The 21,637-nt window shown below is 38.6% G+C and overlaps 1 protein-coding gene and 1 long non-coding RNA gene across 2 annotated transcripts; both read right to left on the minus strand.

Annotated features, from left to right (window-relative positions):
• Positions 1-1,555: 1,555 nt before the first annotated feature.
• Positions 1,556-10,088, minus strand: LOC120111610. Its single transcript, XR_005512941.1, has 2 exons — positions 9,911-10,088; positions 1,556-1,880 (listed from the first exon to the last, which is right to left on the minus strand). It is a non-coding gene; the product is annotated as an uncharacterized LOC120111610 (long non-coding RNA).
• A 5,410-nt stretch (positions 10,089-15,498) lies between these two features.
• LOC103703043 (probable trehalose-phosphate phosphatase F) lies at positions 15,499-21,248 on the minus strand. Its single transcript, XM_039129144.1, is given in 10 exon segments — positions 15,499-15,640; positions 16,316-16,393; positions 17,179-17,281; positions 17,381-17,438; positions 17,578-17,670; positions 17,672-17,704; positions 17,821-17,892; positions 19,047-19,187; positions 19,953-20,179; positions 21,152-21,248. Coding segments are annotated over 6 exon segments (585 nt in total). The 5' UTR covers positions 20,145-20,179; positions 21,152-21,248; the 3' UTR covers positions 15,499-15,640; positions 16,316-16,393; positions 17,179-17,281; positions 17,381-17,384.
• Between the last annotated feature and the right edge of the window lie 389 nt (positions 21,249-21,637).

The raw sequence follows: 21,637 nt of genomic DNA on the forward strand, positions 1-21,637 counted from the left end.
TAAACAGATATCAGATAATGAAGACATTTGTACAAGATAAAGATCATAAATTAAAAAAAACAAAATAAATGAATAACTATTAATGGAAACATGAAAACAAGGAAATAAACTGACAAAGAAACAATGAAACACTGAGGCCAACTTCAGGAATAAAATAAAATAAACCAAAGAGGAAACACAAAAATAAGTAAATTGAAGGAAAAAGTAAAGCAGACAGAGGGTTAACTTAAGATCCATTAAATTAAGAGGCAAAGAAAAATTATATAAATCAATACATCAAAAATGTCAAAATTAAACCTGCATCAATATAGTGAAAATTAACATAGAAAATACCAATGGAAGGTGGGGGAAAAATAAACTGATCGACCAAACAGGGAAACAAACAAAAAAACTAGATGCAACTAAAACAATAAAGACATCAAACACTAAAATCAACTATTATAAATAATAAAGAGTAGAGAAAAACTATGAAATGAGAAAAATGAGAAGAAAAACAGATAGACCTCAACAAATAAATTCAAGAAGCAAGAAATGTAACACCAAATGCAACTCACATAATGCAGATCTCAGATACTAAAATTAAGATGGCATCCATATTATGCTAAAAAAATAAAAATACAACAGAAAAAAAAACTGATACAAGAAACAGAGAAAACCCAAGAGTAATTTATGTCTTAAGATTCACAGCATTCAGGAGGCAAGATAGATGACACTATGCCTGATTTGCATAATGAGGGACCTACAACATTGAAATTAATCCTATGCCAAATACTTTGTAATCCTATGCCAAATACTTTGAAGAAAAATAAAAAGAATACGAAAGAGGAAAAAGTAATTCCCAGGATATAACATGAAGACTCGACCATATACAACACTTGGATTCACACTGCAAAAATCACAGATATCATATATATAGAGACAGAAAACCAACAAAATCTTCTACTCTTTTGCCAGTAAAGAAGAGAAGAAACAACCCAATGTCAAGAAAACATGAAAGAAAGAACCAAACCCACAAAGAACCAAAGAAACCAAAGAGTGAAGAGAAACTCTAACTGCTTCCTGCTTGAACCAGGTAAGACGAGAAAACCGAGAGTTTAATGGCCACTAAAAAATTGAGACATGCATCCAAATATTTAAGGGTTTTGGTTGGTTCCTTGCAAAAGTAGCAGAATGTCAAGAACAAGAACAAATTTTGACAACATAAGTCACTAAGATGAAGAAGAGAAGGAGAAATCCTAGATGAAATAAACTGGTAAAAGTCAGAAGAAACGGGAAGACGAGAGTTGCTCACCTTGATGAGGAAATTGCATATTCCAGTCTTTCCTAAAAGAGGATATCTATGGGATCATACAATTCTAACAGATATTCTCTTCGAAGAAGTGTGACTCATTGACCTGACAGCCTTCTTGGCTTCAGAGAATTGCTGAGGTTCAAAGAAAGGATCAGAAATCAATGAAGAAACACAATCAGAATAATAATTATTAAAAACAAAATAATTTAAAATCATGCAATGCAAGATACAATAATGCCGAACCCAAATTTTTAGAAAGAGATTTAATGATTATAAATCTAGCAATTCATCAAACTCTAAATCAAGGTCCATATCCATTGGAACAATCAAGAAAATAGTTTGTCAAGTTAATTACAAATACATGTATACAGAGAGGGGAAAAGAAGATATGAACGGATCTCTCCCAACTAATATTTTCACTCCACGAAAAAATGACATGCTGAAAAACAATTATCAGAAGTTGGGATGCCAAAGTAACGGGAGCTACACCCTGCTTGCATAACTATTTCACTGCATTGAGATTGTCCAAATACTTTATGTCTTCCATTCACGCCCAGAATGAAAACTGTTTCCAAGGTTGGACAGCTAACTGTTCAACACGAAAATTGGCATCCATAGATTTAAGCAAGAAAATTAGATTGTGGATTGCATAGCCAAAAAGGATGGAATAATATCCACAATATAAAAATAAAGTTTAACCAACCATCAACATCGACAAGCCAAGGACAGCAAAGCCAAATGAGTACTAGCAACTGATAGTTATGCATTGATATAAATGTTGAACTAACAAGAAACCATAAGAAAATTTATTTGCACAGTATCTAGCATTGGACGTGCAAAGGGATCTGAGAATTATCCAGTAGTGACAAGCTTAGCTTTACTACTCGAATCTCTAGGTATACCTGATAGGTATAGAATTGAGTTTTGATGCAAACTCTTTATACAACTGAACATCACACCCAAGAAGAGCGATGAGTCCATCAGAATCCAATTAAGAGAATGATAATAATTTCTAAATTAAGTTTATTTTGATTGCTTCAGATCAGAACATGATTGACAGCCATAGTTTAAAACTGGTCAAGATTTTAGAAAATATTTATTCCCACATAAACATAAAGCAAGCTAATTTAAAAATCTAAACCTTGTACAGAGAAGGATGGATGCACATAGATGTTTGATAGCACTTGTTGCTTGTCTCAGATACTGGATGTAGAAATCTAAACCCAAGTTAAGCCCACACAAATATAGCAAAAGAATATCAAAAACAGATTAGACACAAAAGTAAGAAAATATACTAATGAAAGACAGAGAAAAATGCTAACAGTATATTCACAGCATTCAAGATGCAAGATCAATAATGCTAGATCCAACTCATATAATAACGATTTCAAATTATGAAATTAAGACTACATCAAGAAAACATAAGAGAGAGAATACCAAACTGTGATCAAAGTAGAGTACATGAAGACTTGATCATACATAACACTCAATCCAGCCCTGCAGAAAAACCCACATATATAACATATAGGACACAGAAAACCAACAAAAAGTTCTACTTTCTTGCTAGGAGAGATGAGAAGCGACACACCAATGTTGACAGAACAAAAAAGAAAGAACCGAAGCCACAAAAGAACCAAAGAAACCAAAGAGTGAACCAGGTAACCAAAGAAACACATCGTTGCTTGCTTAAACGGGTACGACGATACAATTCAGAGCTTAAGTGACCACCTGAAGCATTGAGACCAAACCTCCAAATATTTTAGGGTATGGATTGATTCTTTCCAAAAGATGACAATGTCAAGAACAGGAACAAGTGTTGACAAAATAAATATCTACAGATGAAAAAATTGTAGATGAGATAAATTGCTAAAAGTGGTGGGAGTCATGGTGTTTTTTTTTTTGTGGGGGGGGGGGGGTTTCAAGCATTGCATAATCTCAATGGACTTATCCTTCAAATGGGCATGATTCATCAATTTTAGAGACTTCTCAGTTTTCAGAGGCTGCAAGGGTTTTAAAAAGACATCAGAAATCAATCAAGAGACACAAAGTAGAACAGGAGGTTAGGGATTTAAGGAAGGTGAATACCATGGTTGAACAAAAGGAACTTGCACCCAGCAAAGCAAACGAAGGTGCCAGATTTCAAAAATAAACCCAAGTAACCATAAGGAAAACCTCCATGGCAAGACCCAAAATGCTCTTAAAGGGGGAATCAAATCTGCAATAAGTTAAAATTAATTAAAGAAAAAAGATCCAGCATCAAGATAGTGGAGATCAAATTGATCTTATCAAAATAATATCTGACCCACTTCAGGGATTTATCAAAACCTTTTGTAAATATGTATGCTTTGGGTCTTTCCCACCCTTTTGGTAAGAATTACTATCCTACCTGCAATATGCACAAAAATGGAACAAGTTGGCATCAACAATGCTATACAATGGGAGCTAATACTGTGCAATCATTTCCCTTGAGTCCATTTCTAGGCCCTGAGCTATAAGCAGAATTGGAAGAAAAGCATGAACTTCTATACCATGCTTTGAAAAATACTGGTAAACCAAACAATTATTAAATGATCAAAGAGTCCATATGCATACATAATGCATTAGCATAGGCATAAATAAAAATATGGATATGTTTTACCTTTTCTATCAAACTAATATATATGATGCAGATATGAGTATTATATCATCTGAATGAATGCCAATTGATTTGGAAGATCCTCATCATCATCTAGCATGCAAAGGAAAACTAAAACCAAGAACATGTTTGAATAGATTAATTAGAGTAAGCAGGGTCCACCAATCTGCATCCATGTTTCAAAAAACATGCAGCAGATAAAGATATTGTTTCATTATCTATTTATTTACAAGGTAGAATTATCTTTTTTGTAATAGACAAAAAAGTTTTCCTTTTCATGAACAACACAATATCAGCAATACAAAAATGATAATATTTTTTTTTGAATTAGAAATGATTATATTTTTAAAATAATAGAAAAAAGAAAAGTGAAGACCAACACTCGCTACAAAGGTTTGATGGGCCAAATCAAGCCTCACTGCATGCCCCAACTGTTCCTGATCATTCGTTTTAAGTGCTTACTAAAGGATCATAGACAAATACTATTAAAGGTGATTGTATAAAATAATGGATAACCTTGGGCGCTCATGATGGCCCCTGTTTAATAAAAAAAATTCAGAAAACATCTTAACATCAAAAATTTTCAAGATAATTGCTGAAGATCTTCGAAAGGGAGAAAGAGATGAAGCATTCTGCTAGCTGTGATCTTTAAAAGCAATTATTTTAAGAAAAAAGTTGAAGGGTTTCTAAGTTACAGAGTTAGGATGACAATCAATGTTGATCTATGTTATGTGCTGAAGAATTGATCACTACTTCAAACAAAAAAGAAAAGTGTACTTTCTGAGTTGCTTTTTCAATGGCAAATTCAATGACCAAATAATCTCTTGAAGCATCTACCATCAGCAAAAGTCGACCAGAGTTCAACATTTTCACCTTCTTGTTAAAAAGAATTCAGCCATACAGAGTGAAGAAGCACATAAAACATGTGCACATATGTATATTATATAACTGAAAGGCATTTAGATGCTTTAGAAGATGGTGCACACACATCAGGTATTTAACCAGGTTTGCTTCAGACCACTGCCCACTATTAGTATCAATTTCAGATAGAATTAATTGGAGGCCCCACTCATTCTGATTTGAGAAGATATGGATCCACTATGAAGGTATTCAACAAATGATCAGAGAAGCATGGCAAGTGCAAGGGACACCACCACTCACCCGGTATCAAACTCACCATCCTTCTCAACAAAACAAAGGAAGCTTGATTAAGTGGAGGACGAGAATTGGGAATATCTTCAAAAGAGGACAATCTCTAAAAGAAAAAACATTGGAAATCCAGCTAATACTGTCAGTCAGGAGCAAAAATGAGATATTGATCAGGGTGGTGGCTGAAGATGAAGTGGAAAGAGGCAATTAGAAGCATGGCACCTGATTAAAGCTCCCGGTCTAGATGGGTTTCAAGCATTTTTTTCCATGAATTTTGGCATATTATCAGGAAGGAGGTTATCAGTGCAGTTAAATATTTCTTCAACACTGGTAGAATGCCGACTTCATGGAAGAAGACCTGTATTGTGCTAATTCCTAAAACAAGCAACCCAAAAAGCCTAAAATGAGTTATAGGCCTATTAGCCTCTGTAATTACTATATACAAAGTAGCTACAAAATCCTTGTTAATAGACTACGACCTATTATCACTTCATTAATTTTTGAAGAGCAAGGAGCCTTCATCCCAAGGCCATGGCATCCCTGATAACATTTTACTCGGCCAAGAAATTATGCATTCTCTGATGAGAGCTCCGCTTTCCAAAAGTCTAATGGCAAATTAAAACTTGATATGGAAAAGGCTTATGACAGGATTCATTGGCCTTTTCTTATGAAGGTCCTAGCTACTTCTGGCTTCCATCATAAATTTATTTCAGTGGGTACAAGAGTGTGCAACAAATTTCCAGTTTGCCTTATTGATCAATGGCACACCTACAGATTGGTTTCACGCATCCAGGGGACTTCGGCAAGGATGCCTGTTATCCCCCTACTTATTTATCCTATGTACTGGAAATTTTTCCAGGCTTCTGCACCTTGCTGTACAATATGAAGAATTAAGAGTTTTCAAGCCAGGAAGACAAGGTCCAAAATTATCACATAACTTTTTTTGCAGGACGACTGCTTATTATTAGCTAGAGCAACCATCAGAGATAGTCTATGTCTTCAAGTCACCCTAAACTATATTGCCCAATGTCAGGTCAGCGGTTAACACTGAAAAATCACATATCATATTTAGTCCCTCAACCCAAGAACAACAAAAAGAAGGATTCGCACTGTGTCACAGATAGTCGAGAAGCAAGGAGTTTTGGAAAATATTAGGAGTTTCCATTTCAGGTATGCCTCTGGGATCATCTGAATTTAATTTTCTAATGGAGAAAATGCTAGGAAAGATTGCGATCTGGAATGGAGGGCCTTATCTCTACCGCAACGTGCAACTCTGCTCCAATCAGTGCTCTCATCCATTCCCTTCTATACTGCATGTCATGCCTACATATTCCATTAGCTGTGTTGCATAGAATGGAGAAAGAACTCCAAGCTTTTTTATGAGGACCTTCATCAGAGAGAAGGGGTCCACATCTCATTTCATGGCACTTACACTTGTTTACCTTGGGAGAGTGGAGATCTTGGCCATATGTTCCCTGCTAGTTAGAAGACAGGCTTATTTATGTAAGCTGGCTGCTCATCTGGTGCTTAACCTTCCTCTCTGTGGGCACAGGTGGTCAGTGCCAAATACCGGTTCACACGATCATGGCGCAACTACAAGAGGCCGAATAGATGCTCTTCAATCTGGACTAAAATTACCTCATATGGATCAAAGGTCCATTATCAGTTTCAGTGGAATGTATGTAATGATATCTATTGCACTTTTGAATGACCCTTGGGTGGACACTATTCCTCTTAATAAGTGGCCCACTTTTATTAACATGGATATGGACTGCACACAAATGTGGGTCCAGAATTTGATTGACTCAAACAGAGAATGGAACATTACTCCATTGTCTACTCTGTTAGCATATTGTCATTTGAGGACATTTATGTGATTGTTTTCTTTGTAGGAGTCTTTTTATTATTTTGTGATCATATATATATGGGTCCATACACTTGTTAGGATTGATAAATGATTGATTGAATGATGAACTTAGGAAAGAACTTGTCCTCCGAAAGGTGTCCACTTTAGACCAGGCATCATACAATTCGTGCAAAAACTATGAGCAGGTCTCCAAGTCCATGTTTGTGAGACGCTCTGCCAATCAGGGCACTTCCACTAGTCCCCATTCTCAGGGTCCAAACCTTTTGTAGGGTCCCTCTATCCCCTAAAACCCCTTCTACAGCTCCTATCCCAAGCCGAAACACTAAAGGTAGGAAAATCTTTCGGTGAACCCCCCAAAGCCAACCCTAGAATTCAGTGCTATAAAATGTCAAGGTTTCGATCACGTTGCCTCTCAATGTGCCAATACGCCTCTAGTTATTGATCAACAAAGACTCAGAAAATAACACAAATGACTTCGAGGAACAAGTCTATGAACCAAACATCGATGACATTCAAGACATTAATGAGAAAGTGCGTGATAACAAACCTAATACCCTAGGATGCATCCGCGCTACACCTATATCCATTGCAATCTTTAGAGAGAGAGAGTCTAGCTCGTCCACTCTAAGTGTAGTCCACATCCTGCATCCCGTTGAATTTGAAAACTTAGGGTTTACATAATGATCCATATTAAGGAAGTGTGATCTCTTAATGTTGGACCATTCAGGTGTTGCACAAGGATGGCACTTGATGCCCTATGCCATTGACTTCATCATTTGATTTTGGTAATATCCTTACTTTTAATATCAAAGATTTGGTTGCAATCCCTGATGACCTTTTGCTGAACCCTCTCCTGAGCCAATTGCTTATCCTATTACTGATTCCATGCCATCTTCGTCTCCTTTTCTCCTTCATCGAGCATGAAAAGAGTATATTGATTCTATTTTGCCGAACAAATAGTTTTTGCCAGTGATGGAGGCATCCCGGCGTTTTCTGGTTCGTATGGCGAGGACGACCAAATTTCGAACTATACTTGAATCCCACGCGAGGAGCTGCAGCAGAATTGACCGGACTTGTTCGAGTACTACCGGGGGCTACAACCGAGCCATTACTTTCGTCATGATCGACTTCTTTCCATCCGGAGAGAGTTGGTGCGGACAACAGTGCCAGGGTCAGCCGGTCGCCACAAGGATCCAGCCAGTTCAACGGGTTCAGTCAATTCAGCGGGTTCAGCCATTTCAGCTAGTTTTTGGATTGATTTTATGATGATTTTATTTTGTTCTATTTTATGTTGATTGGGCTTGTTTGCATATTGTCATTTGAAGACCTTTATGGGATTGTTTTTTTTTTTTGTAGGAGTCTTTTTGTTATCTTGTGACCCTATATATATATATGGGTTTCATGTACTTGTTAGGATTATGAATGATTAATTGAATGAATTAGCCTCTTTTTTCTCTGAAACTCTTGCGTGAAAGCCATGGCAGAGCCAGGTGAGAAGCTGGTTCTCTCTTTCCCTCCCTCTTCTCTAACTTCTTTCTCTTCCCTCTTCTCCCTGCCAGTTGTTCTGCATCAATCTAATGCCAGAATATTACAGCTATTTTGCAGGCTGATGCAATAGGAGTAGCATTTCAGAGAAGGAAGCTGTTTCAACCTTCAGGTTCAGTGATGATTGGCACATCCTAATGGTTTCAACGGGAGCCAGATGTGTTATTTTTACCTCTTCTTACTATAATATAGCTAGTATGTATGCTGAGGTTTTGTATTTCTGTAATCTTTGTTCTGATTTCCTATTGTATTCCTGACTTGTTGTTAGCTTTAAGCCCTTACTTGTACCAAAAAAAAAAGCCAACTAATTATATCATGGCACATTCTTCCAAGGCACAACAATAATTGATGACAAAAAACAATTGAACTTTCACAATGAAAAATGGCCTTAAAGTCTGTTGCGCGTATATCTAATGGCCCAAAAGGTGCAGAATAGGCTTAAATAATGCCCTTAAAGATCTTCTCATTTTTACTTCATTGCATCTTTGTGAGGGTCAAAATAACCAAGAGAGGAATACGTGATATTTCAGAATTTTCTGGCCCAAGATACTGTCATGGGCTTTTAGCATATCCACGAGGGGCAGAAAACATTTGAAATATTTTCAAACCAACTAAAAAATCGACAAATTCAAGAAAAATAAAATATGAATATTTATATGCCAATTTAGCAATTACCTTAATGCATGTACCCCATGATACTCTCTCGAAGGCAGTCCAATTGAAGAAGCAAAGAAGACTCCAGGGCTGACTTAAGATTCACAAAATTTAGAGGCAAAGAAACATGCACACCCAAATCTCAATCAAGTAACAAATACATCAAAAATGTCAAAACAAAAAACCGCATCTACATATTAATAAATAAAAGAAGAATACCAAATGGAGAAACTACAAAGATAAAAGAACAAAATGAATCAACTACGCGCAAGAAAACCCAAGGCTTAATTTCCCCAAACAAAAAAAAAAAAGAAAAAGAAATAATCAACGAGGCGAGAAACAAAACCTAAGATCCAACTCAACAATAAAAGACCTCAGACAATGAAATTAAGCTCACATCAAAATAAAGGGGAAAAAAGAAGAATCCCAAAAGAGTACCAAATAGAAGATATGATAAGAAAAAATAAACTGATAGGAAAAATCAGAGACACCCAAAAAAATTCAAGAGCAAAGAAATACAACATTATCATTGAAATTAAAGGACGACAACAACTAATAAAAGAATGACAAAAGAATGAATAAAACAGGTTAAAATCAAAAAATAAAAAAATAGAACCGATCAGAAACTTAGAAGACCCAAGGATAACGTAAGATTCATGGCCGAGGTCTTAGAAAAGGGATCAGAAATCTACAAGAAACCAAAAACGAGAGAGAGACATACGGAGAAAGAGATACAAGTGAGAGTTAGGAATGAAGGAAGGGAGAATACCGTGGTGGAAGGAGAGGAACTGAATTCCGAGGCCAAGGTCGAGGCGGCAATGGCTGGCGAGGTCCTCCTAACTGAGATGCCGCTCGCAGAGGACCAAGCAACGGTCGCCGCCGCCGCTCTCCTCTCCTCGTCGTCGGTTTTCTCGAACCCCTTCCCTTGAGACTTGGAGATCTTTTACCGCTCAGATTATTGGGAGGGCCGCCCTTTTATAAGGTGTATACGGTCTCCGTGCGTAGATTATTCGCGTGAGTAGATTTGACGCGTATCGTGTAGTACAAGAACGCTACAAAAGGATCCACCGTCCGCGTTGACGACGCGTGTCCATCCCATCCGTTAATACAGGGCATCAACTAAGATCCCTACACGGGACACTGTGGTGTACGGATGGGATGTATCTGAATACTGAAGCGGGGTGATTGGACGGTCTATAATTTTACTCGATCCAAATCATCTGTGAGGGCTTCTAGCGGTTGGAGCTAGGGAAAGTCTGCGAGAAAAGGAGGTTCATCCGGAGAGTGGAGGGGGTTGAGACCGCGATCTCCGAGTTGCAGTCGAAAGAAGATTGGAAGGCACGCTTTCGACGAGCAATATGGGTGACCTTCGGGGGCTTCTAGCGACTCACCACTCCCTTCTACGACAGCACGAGATCTTCTGGCGTCAGAAATCTCGAGTCCAGTGGGTGCGTGAGGGTGACCGCAATACTAGTTTCTTCCACCGGACTACGATTATTCGGAGGCAGCGGAGCACGATTCACTCGCTGCGAGATAGGTCGGGACATCGGGTGGAAGGTGAGCCTCCATTCGTCAGATCTTGTTGGATTTCTTCCGCACTAGATGGACGGAGGAGGAGGAGTCCGACGACAGTAACCCCATCCCTCCGCGGATGGATGTTAGGATCGAGGATGATGAGAACGCAGCCCTGGTCCGACCGGTGTCGGCACAGGAGGTACAGGAGGCAGTCTGGGCTTTGGCTCCAGACAAGGCTCCGGGACCAGATAGGTTTCCCCCGTTCTTCTTTCGACGATATTGGGGTATTATTCAGACACGGTGGTTGAGGCCATTCAGTGCTTCTTCTCCCAGGCGGTGATGCCAGGGGATTGGAAGGCTACCTTCATCACGCTCATTCCGAAGCGTCAGGAGGCGGCCGAGCCCTGCCACTTCAGACCCATTAGCTTGTGCACTACCTTGTATAAGGTAGTGGCCAGAATTATGGTTCGGAGGATGAAGCCCCTTCTGCCTGGCATCATTAGTCAGGAGCAGGGGGCTTTTTATAGCTGGCAGAAACATTTCCCCATAATGTTCTGCTGGCTCAGGAGATGATTGGGGACCCTTCAGCGAGCATCGAAGCGACCATAGCCTGATGGCTATTAACTGGATATGGAGAGAGCTTATGACAGGATCAGATGGATGATTTCTTCAGCAGACACTGGAGGCCGTACGGGATTCCATAGGCAGTGGATCGACTGGGTTGCTGGGGTGTGTCAGGGGGCCAAAGTTTTCGATTTTGGTCAATGGCACACCTTCTCCTTTCTTTGATGTCTACTATGGGGCTGCGTCAGGGGATGCCCTTTTATCTCCTTACTTGTTTATTCTTTGTGCTGAATATTTTGGTCTCTTGATTTTGCAGAGGGGTGTGGTGCCCGTAGGGAGCTGGAGGCCTATGTTCCCGCCCCAGGGGCTAGTCCTCTTTCCCACTTACTCTTCGCTGACGATTGTCTTCTTTGGCCAGGGCGCGGGTTTCTGATGCACGGGTCCTTCGTAGGGTGGTAGCAGATTACTGTATGGCGTCGGGCCAGAGAGTCAACTTCCAAAAGTCAGCTGTCCACTTCAGCTCGAGTACGGAGAGCAGGGTCAGACAGGAGATTCGTGGGATTTTGCAGATTCCTGAGCAGGAGGAGACATTGACCTACCTGGGAGTCCCCATCACAGGCCGCAGATTACGAGTGGCAGAGTGTTCCAGCCTGGTGCAGCGGGTGGAGAGTAGGTTGGAGGGATGGAGAGCAGTTTCCCTATCTATGATGGGGAGACTGACTTTGATCAGATCAGTGTGGGGTCCATGCCAGTTTATCTCATGGCCAACACTGTGGTTCCGAAGACGACCTTACTGAGGATTGAGCGACTGTTGCGGTGCTTCCTGTGGGGTCACATGGCGGAGGCCGCGGGGTGCATCTGGTAGCCTGGGAGCACGTATGCCGGCCTACCAGTGAGGGCGGTCTCGGGGTGCAGTCCCTGCTGGAGCGTCGCGAGGCCTTCATTGCTCGGCATGCAGCTCGGGTTCCTGCTAGAGCCACACGGGCTGTGGAGTCAGGTGATGGCTGCAGATATGGACGTGACGGCTCAGAGGTGGCATGGATGGGCGGCGAGTCTCCTTCATGTGGCGGAGATTGGGAGGTATGTGCCGACGAGTTCGGCAAATACCAGGTGGATAGTAGGCGATGGGCGGAGTATTGAGTGACTGCGGACCCATGGGTGGACACTGTCCCACTGAGGTGCTGGCCGACCATGATTGATGCTGCGGCGGCGGAGGGACTGCGGGTTTTGAATCTTCTGGCCCGAGGAGAGTCAGCATGGGATGATGCCAGGTTACGTCAGCTGTTTGGGGGACATTTAGCTGAGAGGATCCGGTCTCTTCCGGTGCCAGGCATTGGGGGGGCCTGATGTTAGGGTTTGGGGCACTTCCTGCCGATCCAGGGTCCGATTGGGAGATCTCGCCGGTGTTATCCAGCAGGAGCATGAGCCAGGGCCGGACTACACTTGGATCTGGAGGTCAGGGCTCCACCCGAGGGCTGCACTCTTCCTATGGAAGGTGGCGTGAGACCGTCTCCCGACGAGAGCAGCGCTGAGTAGGCGAGGATGTGAGATCTCTGCGGAGTGCGGGACATGCAGTGTGGAGGAGTCGGTCGACCACGTGCTTTCCAGTGTATGTGGGCGAGGTCGGCATGGCAAGTGGGCAGGGTTCCCGCAGGAGGTCTGGCATGGGAGGCCTCAGTTTTTACAGACGATGGCAGCAGTGGTTGGTCCGCCCTCGGACATGTCAGGAGGCTATTCGAGCGACTTGCACAGCACATCAGATCTGGCTGGCAAGGACACGCTCGGTACCTCGGTGAGCGCAGGGTGTCACCGAGGTTCGTGGTGGAGCTCGCGCGCGTACAGGCACTGGAGATCAGATCCTCTCAGATGGACCTCTGATAGCTCGGGACACTGGGGTTCTCTTTCTGCTTCGGCAACGTTCTCAGATGGTGTTCTTCACCCTGGAACCCCCACCCCCGAGTTTCCTCAAGGTCAATTCCGATGGATCGGTTTTGGATGGAGGCGCGCGAGGTGGGTGCGGGCTTTGTGATACGGGACCCGATTCCAGAGTCGTGGCAGCAGGGGGCTGTCAGCTTTCGGAGCATGTCGGTCCCCCGGGGCAGAGTTACGAGCTGCCTGGGCCGGTCTTCGATCATGCGAGGCAGGCTTTGCAAGCTGCTCGATTGTGTTGGAGGGCGACTCAGCCCACAGTCATCAGTTGATTCAGAAGGGGCTGAGGGGGTGAGGGCTCAACACCCCTTGGCTTCGGGGACATAGGGGATGATGTGTGGGGTTGGGGTGGCCATTCAGGCCAGCATGTATTCTCGAGAAGCCCAATGGGACAAGCCGACTGGGTGGCTGCCTTCCGCTCATCACTCAGGATACATCCTGTGGGTGGGGAGGGGGGGAGCTGCCTCTGGCTCTCCGTGAGTTAGTATTTTTAACTTTATTGGGTGTATTCGTACACGTCTTGTATGAAAACCCCGCTTTAGCAAAAAAAAAAAAAAGGAGGTTCATCCAAGTGATCGCATCGTGTTCCATTAGTGAATGGACGGTGTTGAAACAAGGAAAGGATTAAAAAAACGGGTGCAGTGGTCCATGGGCCTAAAATTATAGCTTCATTTTTTTTATTTTAAATTTATATAAAATATGTTGTAAAATTTTTTTGTTCATACAAATCCAGTTTTTGGATTGGATGAAACTAGTTTGATCATGGTCACACTAAAATAGATTCTAAGTTTGAAATCAAAAGCAGATGCAACCCATCCTTGTTGATATCTTAGATCTTGTTTTATGAATAATAAACTTTCAATTCTTGATTCGCTGGTTTGAATAGAGATTTGGTGATGGATTTAAACTTTATCTACGCATCAAGCCTGAATTGAGTCAATGAATCTTGCCCTACCTGGTTCATCTCCACCCTTACATGTTAATGGCGGCCGGAATTATCTCGAATTGCTTCTTTAAAAAATCGACAACCATTTGGCATGGAACCTACTCAATTTCTTTATGTGGGGCCTAACGAAGTTGAACCTAAATGAGTAACTTCGACCGTAATTTGGTATCATAGCAGATTCTATGCGAGGTCTTCATAATTTAACCATATTCAAGATATCCAATAATAGAAATATTTGATGCCTGACAGCTTTTGAGCAAGGGTTCTTTCAGCATTGGGTTTGTTGCATGGAGGGATCTGAATTGCCAAAAAGTTTTGCGTGGAGAATTCATTGCATTTCTATTCCCTTGTCCAAGTCATATAGCAACATGTGCTTGCATTAGAGGAAAATCATTGTTGTGATACATGCACGGACATAAAAGAATCTAGGAATGCCTTGGGGACACTTTTGAGCTGAGCTAGCCTCTTCATTATCTTCGAAACCATATTGACTTTATGAAAAAAATTAGGACCCGACCTAGCCCCACGAGTCCTCCAAAATGGGTTGGGTCGAGTCTAAGCAGGTCGGGTTGAGTTGGGCCACAGGTCAAACCGACCCATTTTAGCCTTAGGAAAAATATGAAGCATATCTTCCACGGTTCCACCATGGAACGGTAGAACTTCCAACTCCACACCACAAGGTTGCATGTTTGATTCACATAGGGTTCAATAGCCTATTCTTACATATCTTTTTTGACAAATGGGAGATGCTAAGGGAGAGGCCCCATTTTCTTTGTTATTTTTGACCGATTTGCTTGGAATAATTGCATGATTTTAAAGCAATTTTTATAGGCAAGTTTGCATTAGTCTGCCATGCCACAAGTACTAGGTATGTGACTTTATCAAATTAACATTACAATCCGGCAAAAAAAAGCTCCAAATTGTTCCATATGTTGGGAAACCACAAGTGGATATCTTAAAATGCATTAGAAATTAAAAAAAAAAAATCTAATTTTCACCATCTTGCACGTTCCAATCCTTCTATATGAATCAAAATAAGATATCACTAAAGAGGAAAAATTTAAAAAAAAAAAAAAAAATCTCATTGATCTATGAAACCAACCTATCTAAGAGTTGTTCTTTCCATCTTCGAAAGACTAATAGAAAGGACATTACATCAGATGGATCACGTAAGGAGTAGGATGCTTTTGGTATCTTTAGGAATGGAAGATACTATAATGGAATACCCTTGACCCCTACTTTGTAATACCTGCAATCATGTAAGAAAAAAAATAAAGAAAAGAAAATTAGCCATACAAAAAGCAATCAAAAGTAAAAATTTCTATTATAAAGATTTGGTAAAAATAAATTTAGTTTAAAATTTAAAATATAAATTAGTAAAATAGTTTGTTTACTTCAATACCTTTAAAAGCATCTTCATCGGTTTGGATCATCTCCCAAATACAATGGAAAAGCGGTGCCATTACATCCAAATCCTAGATTATCAAGTTAAATATTCGAGAGCTTTGCCTTTATCCCATTCTATACACGGCGTATCTCAACAACCTAAGCATATTAATATAAATTAGAGAAAATCATTCATGTTTATAAGATAAGAACCACATTAATTTCATTAAGTAGTTTTTGCTAAAATTTGGTTGTTAAATAGCCCCAGTGACCTCATACAATGGACCTAGACTAATTCTTTCTATGACTATCCTTCTGACCAGGAAATTGCTTATGTAGCCAACTCAAAATAAGCGATTCAAAAAGAATTTACTCAACTACCTTACTTATAATTTAATATTTCATATTTTTGATAAGCTAACTTTTAACAAGTTCCAAGAATTTGCATTGTATGAGTACTTACCAACAATATACAATAACTTTGAACATATGCAATAATTCAATTCTCTAGATAACTTGATGGAGGTTGGAAGTGTAGGTTTAACTTCCACCAACTTATGATTCTTTGAGATGTTTGGTTTAGTATTTAAGTTTTTTTTTTAGATTTTTTCTTAGATTTCTGCAATGCTTTAAATTTTTTATATCATAAAAGTTATATGGCTCTGTATACTTTCTACAATACATATAACACTAATTATGGAGAGTAGAATTTAGATTTTCAATTTTTATAATAGTGGATGACTTAAGACATAAGTATACTAGAAAATACTAAATATAGACAAAGTAACAAATTACTTTATCTATATTTTGATTTCAAAGACTAGTTTTGCTCACCTTTCTACCTCTTGTAATGTGAAAGTCTGGATATTTCTTGGTTATTGCCTTGACTTGCTCCTCAAGCACACTCCAATTCTGCACCATTGTATAAATCTTGTTATTTGACTAGAAAATTATAATACAGATCTTGTTGGATTAATAATATTAGATATGTCATATGTTTGGTAGATAAAACAGATCATTGACAACTCCTTTCATAATTAATAAAAACTAAAAGTCACTTAAAAAATAGAAAATCTAAAAACCAAATTTTATTACCACAAATTAATAAAAATCTTAGGATATGTGAAAGACAAACTAAACATTAAACATACACACATATACATACATGTGAGGACCTGTGCGGGCGTGTATTTAGTCCTACATCGATTATTTGCTGGGTAGATATTGGGTACTTATACATGATCAAGGAACCCAAATAATACCTTCCGGCTAGTCATTTTGGATGAGATCCTGGATTGCTACAAATGGTATAAGAGCGGACGTGGCCCAAAACCTATGTGAACTAGGAGACACTGCAGCATGAATCTATTGGGGCTAACCACGGGTTGATCGCGATGTTTTGAATAGATTTGAATAGATTTTAACCCTTAGCCTGACGAGGACGTTAGGGCTTGAACAGAGGGAGTATGTGAGGAACACGTGCGGACGTGTGTTAGTCCCACATCGGTTATTTGCTGGATAGATCTTGGGTAGTTATATAAGATCAAAGAACCCAAATAATACCTTTCGACTAGCTATTTTGGGTGAAGTCATGAGTTGTGACAATACATCCATAGACACATACGTACACACAAACACATATATATAATAACAAAAAGATGTTGAATCTAATTATATAAAAGAATAATTATACACACCTCTTTATTAACTCGTCGAAAGTGTACGCTGATACAAAATTTATTATTCTCTATCATGGCACCCCTGTATTTTCTTTGTTTTCTCCTCCAACTCTTTAAATATCTGTAATCATACAAATAATTGAATATATTAAAAATACCAGTAAAATAGATAGGAAAGAACTAAATTTAATTGAAGATAAGTTTTTATTAACTATCTCACCTTTTCAATTTTGGGGCAAATACTTTTGAGCTGGTTGGTAGAGAATTACTTCATTTCCCTGCAACAAAAAAGTGAATTCAAGTTAAAAATTGTACGATCTTATAACTCATGTAGCAATATACGAGATTAACAATTTTTTGTGTAATTTGGCAAAGAGTCATTATGGTGTATACTAAAAACAATGGCATTTGTTTTACCTTTTCATCGATAGCTTTCTCATGAAAAGTAATATTCACATCATTCAAGGATTTGTTTGGTGCCATTATATCCATTCCATGACTCCCCACATAGGTAGACATTACTCAAGCGTACAAATTGATAAACCTATAAAATGAAAAGGCAAATTATAAGATAAAACTTTTGTTAAGACAATATAAATATCACATAATTAAATTAGTGATATATATATATGATGATTTAATTATTTAGATTTGTAATACCTTATCTCTACGTCGTCCGCTGATGATGCAAGTTGGAAAATATTGTGCAACTTCATTTAGTATAGAGCGCATCTGGTTATCAAACATATATACAACTTATTTTTGTATAATAAAATATAAAAACCTCTGTTCTTTGGGAACAAAAAGGAGAAAAGCGAACGAATTCAATTAATCATGTGGTCCTAAACATTTTCACTTATGCACTACACATAGCAGCCCCTCTAGATAAACAAATATATATCTAGTTAAACAAACAATAGTCATGTGGTGTTAAGCATTTTCACTTATGCAATCACTTTTTAATGAACTATTTTTTGAAAGAAAACATATACTTGGTCTAAATATTTGGTAACGGTTAAACTCTTTAGACCAAAGTTTTAGTTGCATTACTAACTAATAATATGACTTAATAAATAATTAAATTTACTTTGCTCTTATAAAACTGAGTTAGAGATCATGCTGCACTTGTTTTGTTTCTTGTGTAGTTGTTAGTGGGATCTATAATGCAACTTGATGTGGGACTAAAAGACTCAATTCTAACCACATTAAGTAAATGACCATGTGTTTGTTAATAGGACAAGTCTAAGATATTTTTTATTATCAAAATTTAAAGATGGATCATGCCATTCTTAGGTGAGACAAATTTGAAAGTGAAAAGATGTAATTTGGCCTTCTACAAACATGACCCAAGGTGCATCATGACTTAAACCATATAATAGTTCCAAGAACATTAAAAAAAAACCACTTGTGTTTGAAACCAAAGGCTTCGCCCCTCACTCAAGATTCCTATCGTGTCTTGGATGAAGCTATTGAGACAATTGTATAAACTTTTATTTCGAAACTATTGGTGCAAACATATCTCTAATATATTTTTTTCTTTTTTGGTATGGAATATGCTGTAACCTTTCACTATTTAATTGTGTAATCCTAAACTTGTGTCATCACCAATTCTGTTTTCAGGTTCAATTTCACTTAGATCGTGTTGCTAAAAAAAATACTTAGATTGGTACAATCTAGTACAAAGTAGTTGAAGGAATCAGAAATGCAATCAAATATGGTGGAGTCATGGGTTGGTCAGTTACCAAAATAATGCTCTCCAACTAAGTTAAGAGGGATAATTGAAATATAAAGAACGAATATTTCTGAAATCTTATTGGAATGTTACACTATGCTTATAATATCGCTACTCAATTAAGTTCAAAAATAAAATGCGATATTATACTTACTGAATCAGACATGAAGGCACGATTGGGATCATCGACTATTGGTGACAGAGTCCCGTCATAATCGAGAAAAACTACAGTTTTTTTCTTTGTTACTGTGCTCATTATTTGGTCAAATCTATTGAGAGCTGAAGGATGCTTCATCTGCATGTCCGTAAAAAAGACAAAGTAATTGAAATATAAAAATAAAATATGAAGAGAAAAAGTAACAAGCAACTGAAACTACATAGGGTCATGTCGAAAAAGAAAAGTTAAATGTCTCAATTCTAATTATATCCCCTCAAAATTCTAGAGCTTAGATCATTTTTGCTGAGTTGAACCTGAGCTATTTACAAGGAGCTCTACTTGTTTCCATCCCTCTCTATATAAGAGTTTCCTCCTTATTTATTTATAAACGGAGTCACTAGATGAATAAATTAGGACAACAGTATCAAAACTATAGCTATAGAGGGAATACTATATAGACCTCAGTCTCATGCTCTGTGATAATCTAAGTCTAGCAATAATTTATTAGCAATATTCCCTTCAATATATATATATATATATATATATATAATATATATATATATATATATATATATATATATATATATATATATATATATAAAACAAGATGAGCAACCCTGATTTTTTTTTTTTTTTGGTACATCGGCTGCTCACATTAATCTCGCATGAACACAACCAGCTACATCACTAGCAATAAGGCTACGCAAAAAAGAAATAACAGAAGCCCTGCTGGGAAGGAGTAGCCATGATTTAATTGTCCAAAGCGTTCGAGAAGAGAAAATTATCATCTAAGCTGAGTAAAGTTTCATTTATTTTTGTTGAAATCCATTTTGATTTGAAAGTTTTGTTATTTTTAATTTTAACTAGATCTAGGCACAAACTAAGGCAAGTATTGAAGCTTGCCATCCATGCGGCATATGCAGCCTCAATGCTATTTTCTTTGCTGTCTCTAGACTCATGCCCTCGTGTTCGCTCGATATGAGAAGGATCTTGCAAGCTCCCTGATACTCCCTGCGCTTCATTCTCATGATCATTTATTTCTTCAGAGATGGCCTCCATATCTTGGTGCTCTACTTGCAAGCGCTCAAGACCCATCTCCAAGTGGAAATTGAACAACTTAATAGCTCTTCCTGCATGAAACTCAATATGGTTAACCGTAAGCCACAGAAAAATGCTGAGGATCTTAATACTAATCCATAATTAAGCATGATTCCAGCATTAGAAGTCAATATATTAACATATATAGTGAGAAAGAATATAAATTACAAGAAAATTAAGCAAGTCATGACCAAATTTTATCATTTCATTCTAAAAGATGTAAAATTAATAGTTAGGCAAAACAATTGTACCTAATTTTTATTGAGATAATGATCAAAGACAAAAAAAATACATAACTAAAGTCCTCTAAAATCCAGTAATCCTTGATTCTAATGTTTGAGAAGATTTTCCTGAAAATATAAAATACAACAAAAACAAATTTGTAAGCTTGGGAGGCTAACCAGGTGAGGGGGAACAAAAAAAAAAAAGTAAAAGTAAAAGAAGGATGAGAACCATGGACTTGAAAAGATAGTTTGATCGAGCAATCCTTGCCATATGATAACCTCACGCCCATAGATCATCGTGGGCCCACCATCCTTAAGAAGGCCCACGGAGTCAGTCGTATTAAAGTCTTCCGATTGGTTTAGTCTGGTAGAAGCGGGCCCCGGTCTACAACTCAAGGAATCAACGGACCCAGATGTATTCTTAGGCAAATCCAACGGAAGGGAAAGGTCAGTTTTTCCGTTGGAACGATGGCGACCGAACTTCCGTGCTCGGACCGACACTCCTCCCTCTCGTAACGAGTCGACCTTTTTAATTTTATTAAAATCGAAACTTATATATATATATATATATATATATATATATATATATATATATGGAGAGGGAAGAAAAACCCAAGAAAAAAAGAAAAAGGAAATCAAAGTTGGGTTTCTCCAGAAAAATCTCCAAGATGAACTCATGCGTGCATGATAAAATAATTAATTAAATAAACAAAGCAATTTAATCGTAAGCACCATAAATAAGAAAACCTACGTTAAGAGGAGAAGTTAAAGGGAACTTACCTTGGGGGGTTCTGGGGAAGAAGAGCGTTGCTTCTTTTCTTCTCAGGGATACCAAGACAAAGGGAGAAGGTAAGGAGGGGGTGGGGGAAGAGAGGTTGAGGAAAAGAAGAGGAGGGTGACGTATTCGGAGAGGTATTTATAGAAAAGAAAGGAAGGTTTAGGGACCTGCAATCTCTCTCTTCTCACGGGAAACCTGCCTATTATAACACAAGATTTTCTAGGCTGAACTAGTCTTAAGGAAAGCCTTTAATTCTTACCAAAATTACTCCTCTTTCCCTTACTTTTTCTGCGTCGGTTTTTGCTTCTTTTTTTTTTCAAAAAAGAAAACTTTTTACTATTTTCATACACTATCTAGCTTACCATGAAGATAACGGTAGATAAGAAGAAAAATTATATGCTGGTCGATTGAGAAAAATTATACCCGCTGTTTTCTTGTATATCGTATTCGTTTCATGATTAATTAATGTTGATTTTAAAACTGTGCAA

The sequence above is a fragment of the Phoenix dactylifera genome, chromosome 8, assembly GCF_009389715.1.
Source record: "Phoenix dactylifera cultivar Barhee BC4 chromosome 8, palm_55x_up_171113_PBpolish2nd_filt_p, whole genome shotgun sequence".
Lineage (NCBI taxonomy): Eukaryota > Viridiplantae > Streptophyta > Magnoliopsida > Arecales > Arecaceae > Phoenix > Phoenix dactylifera.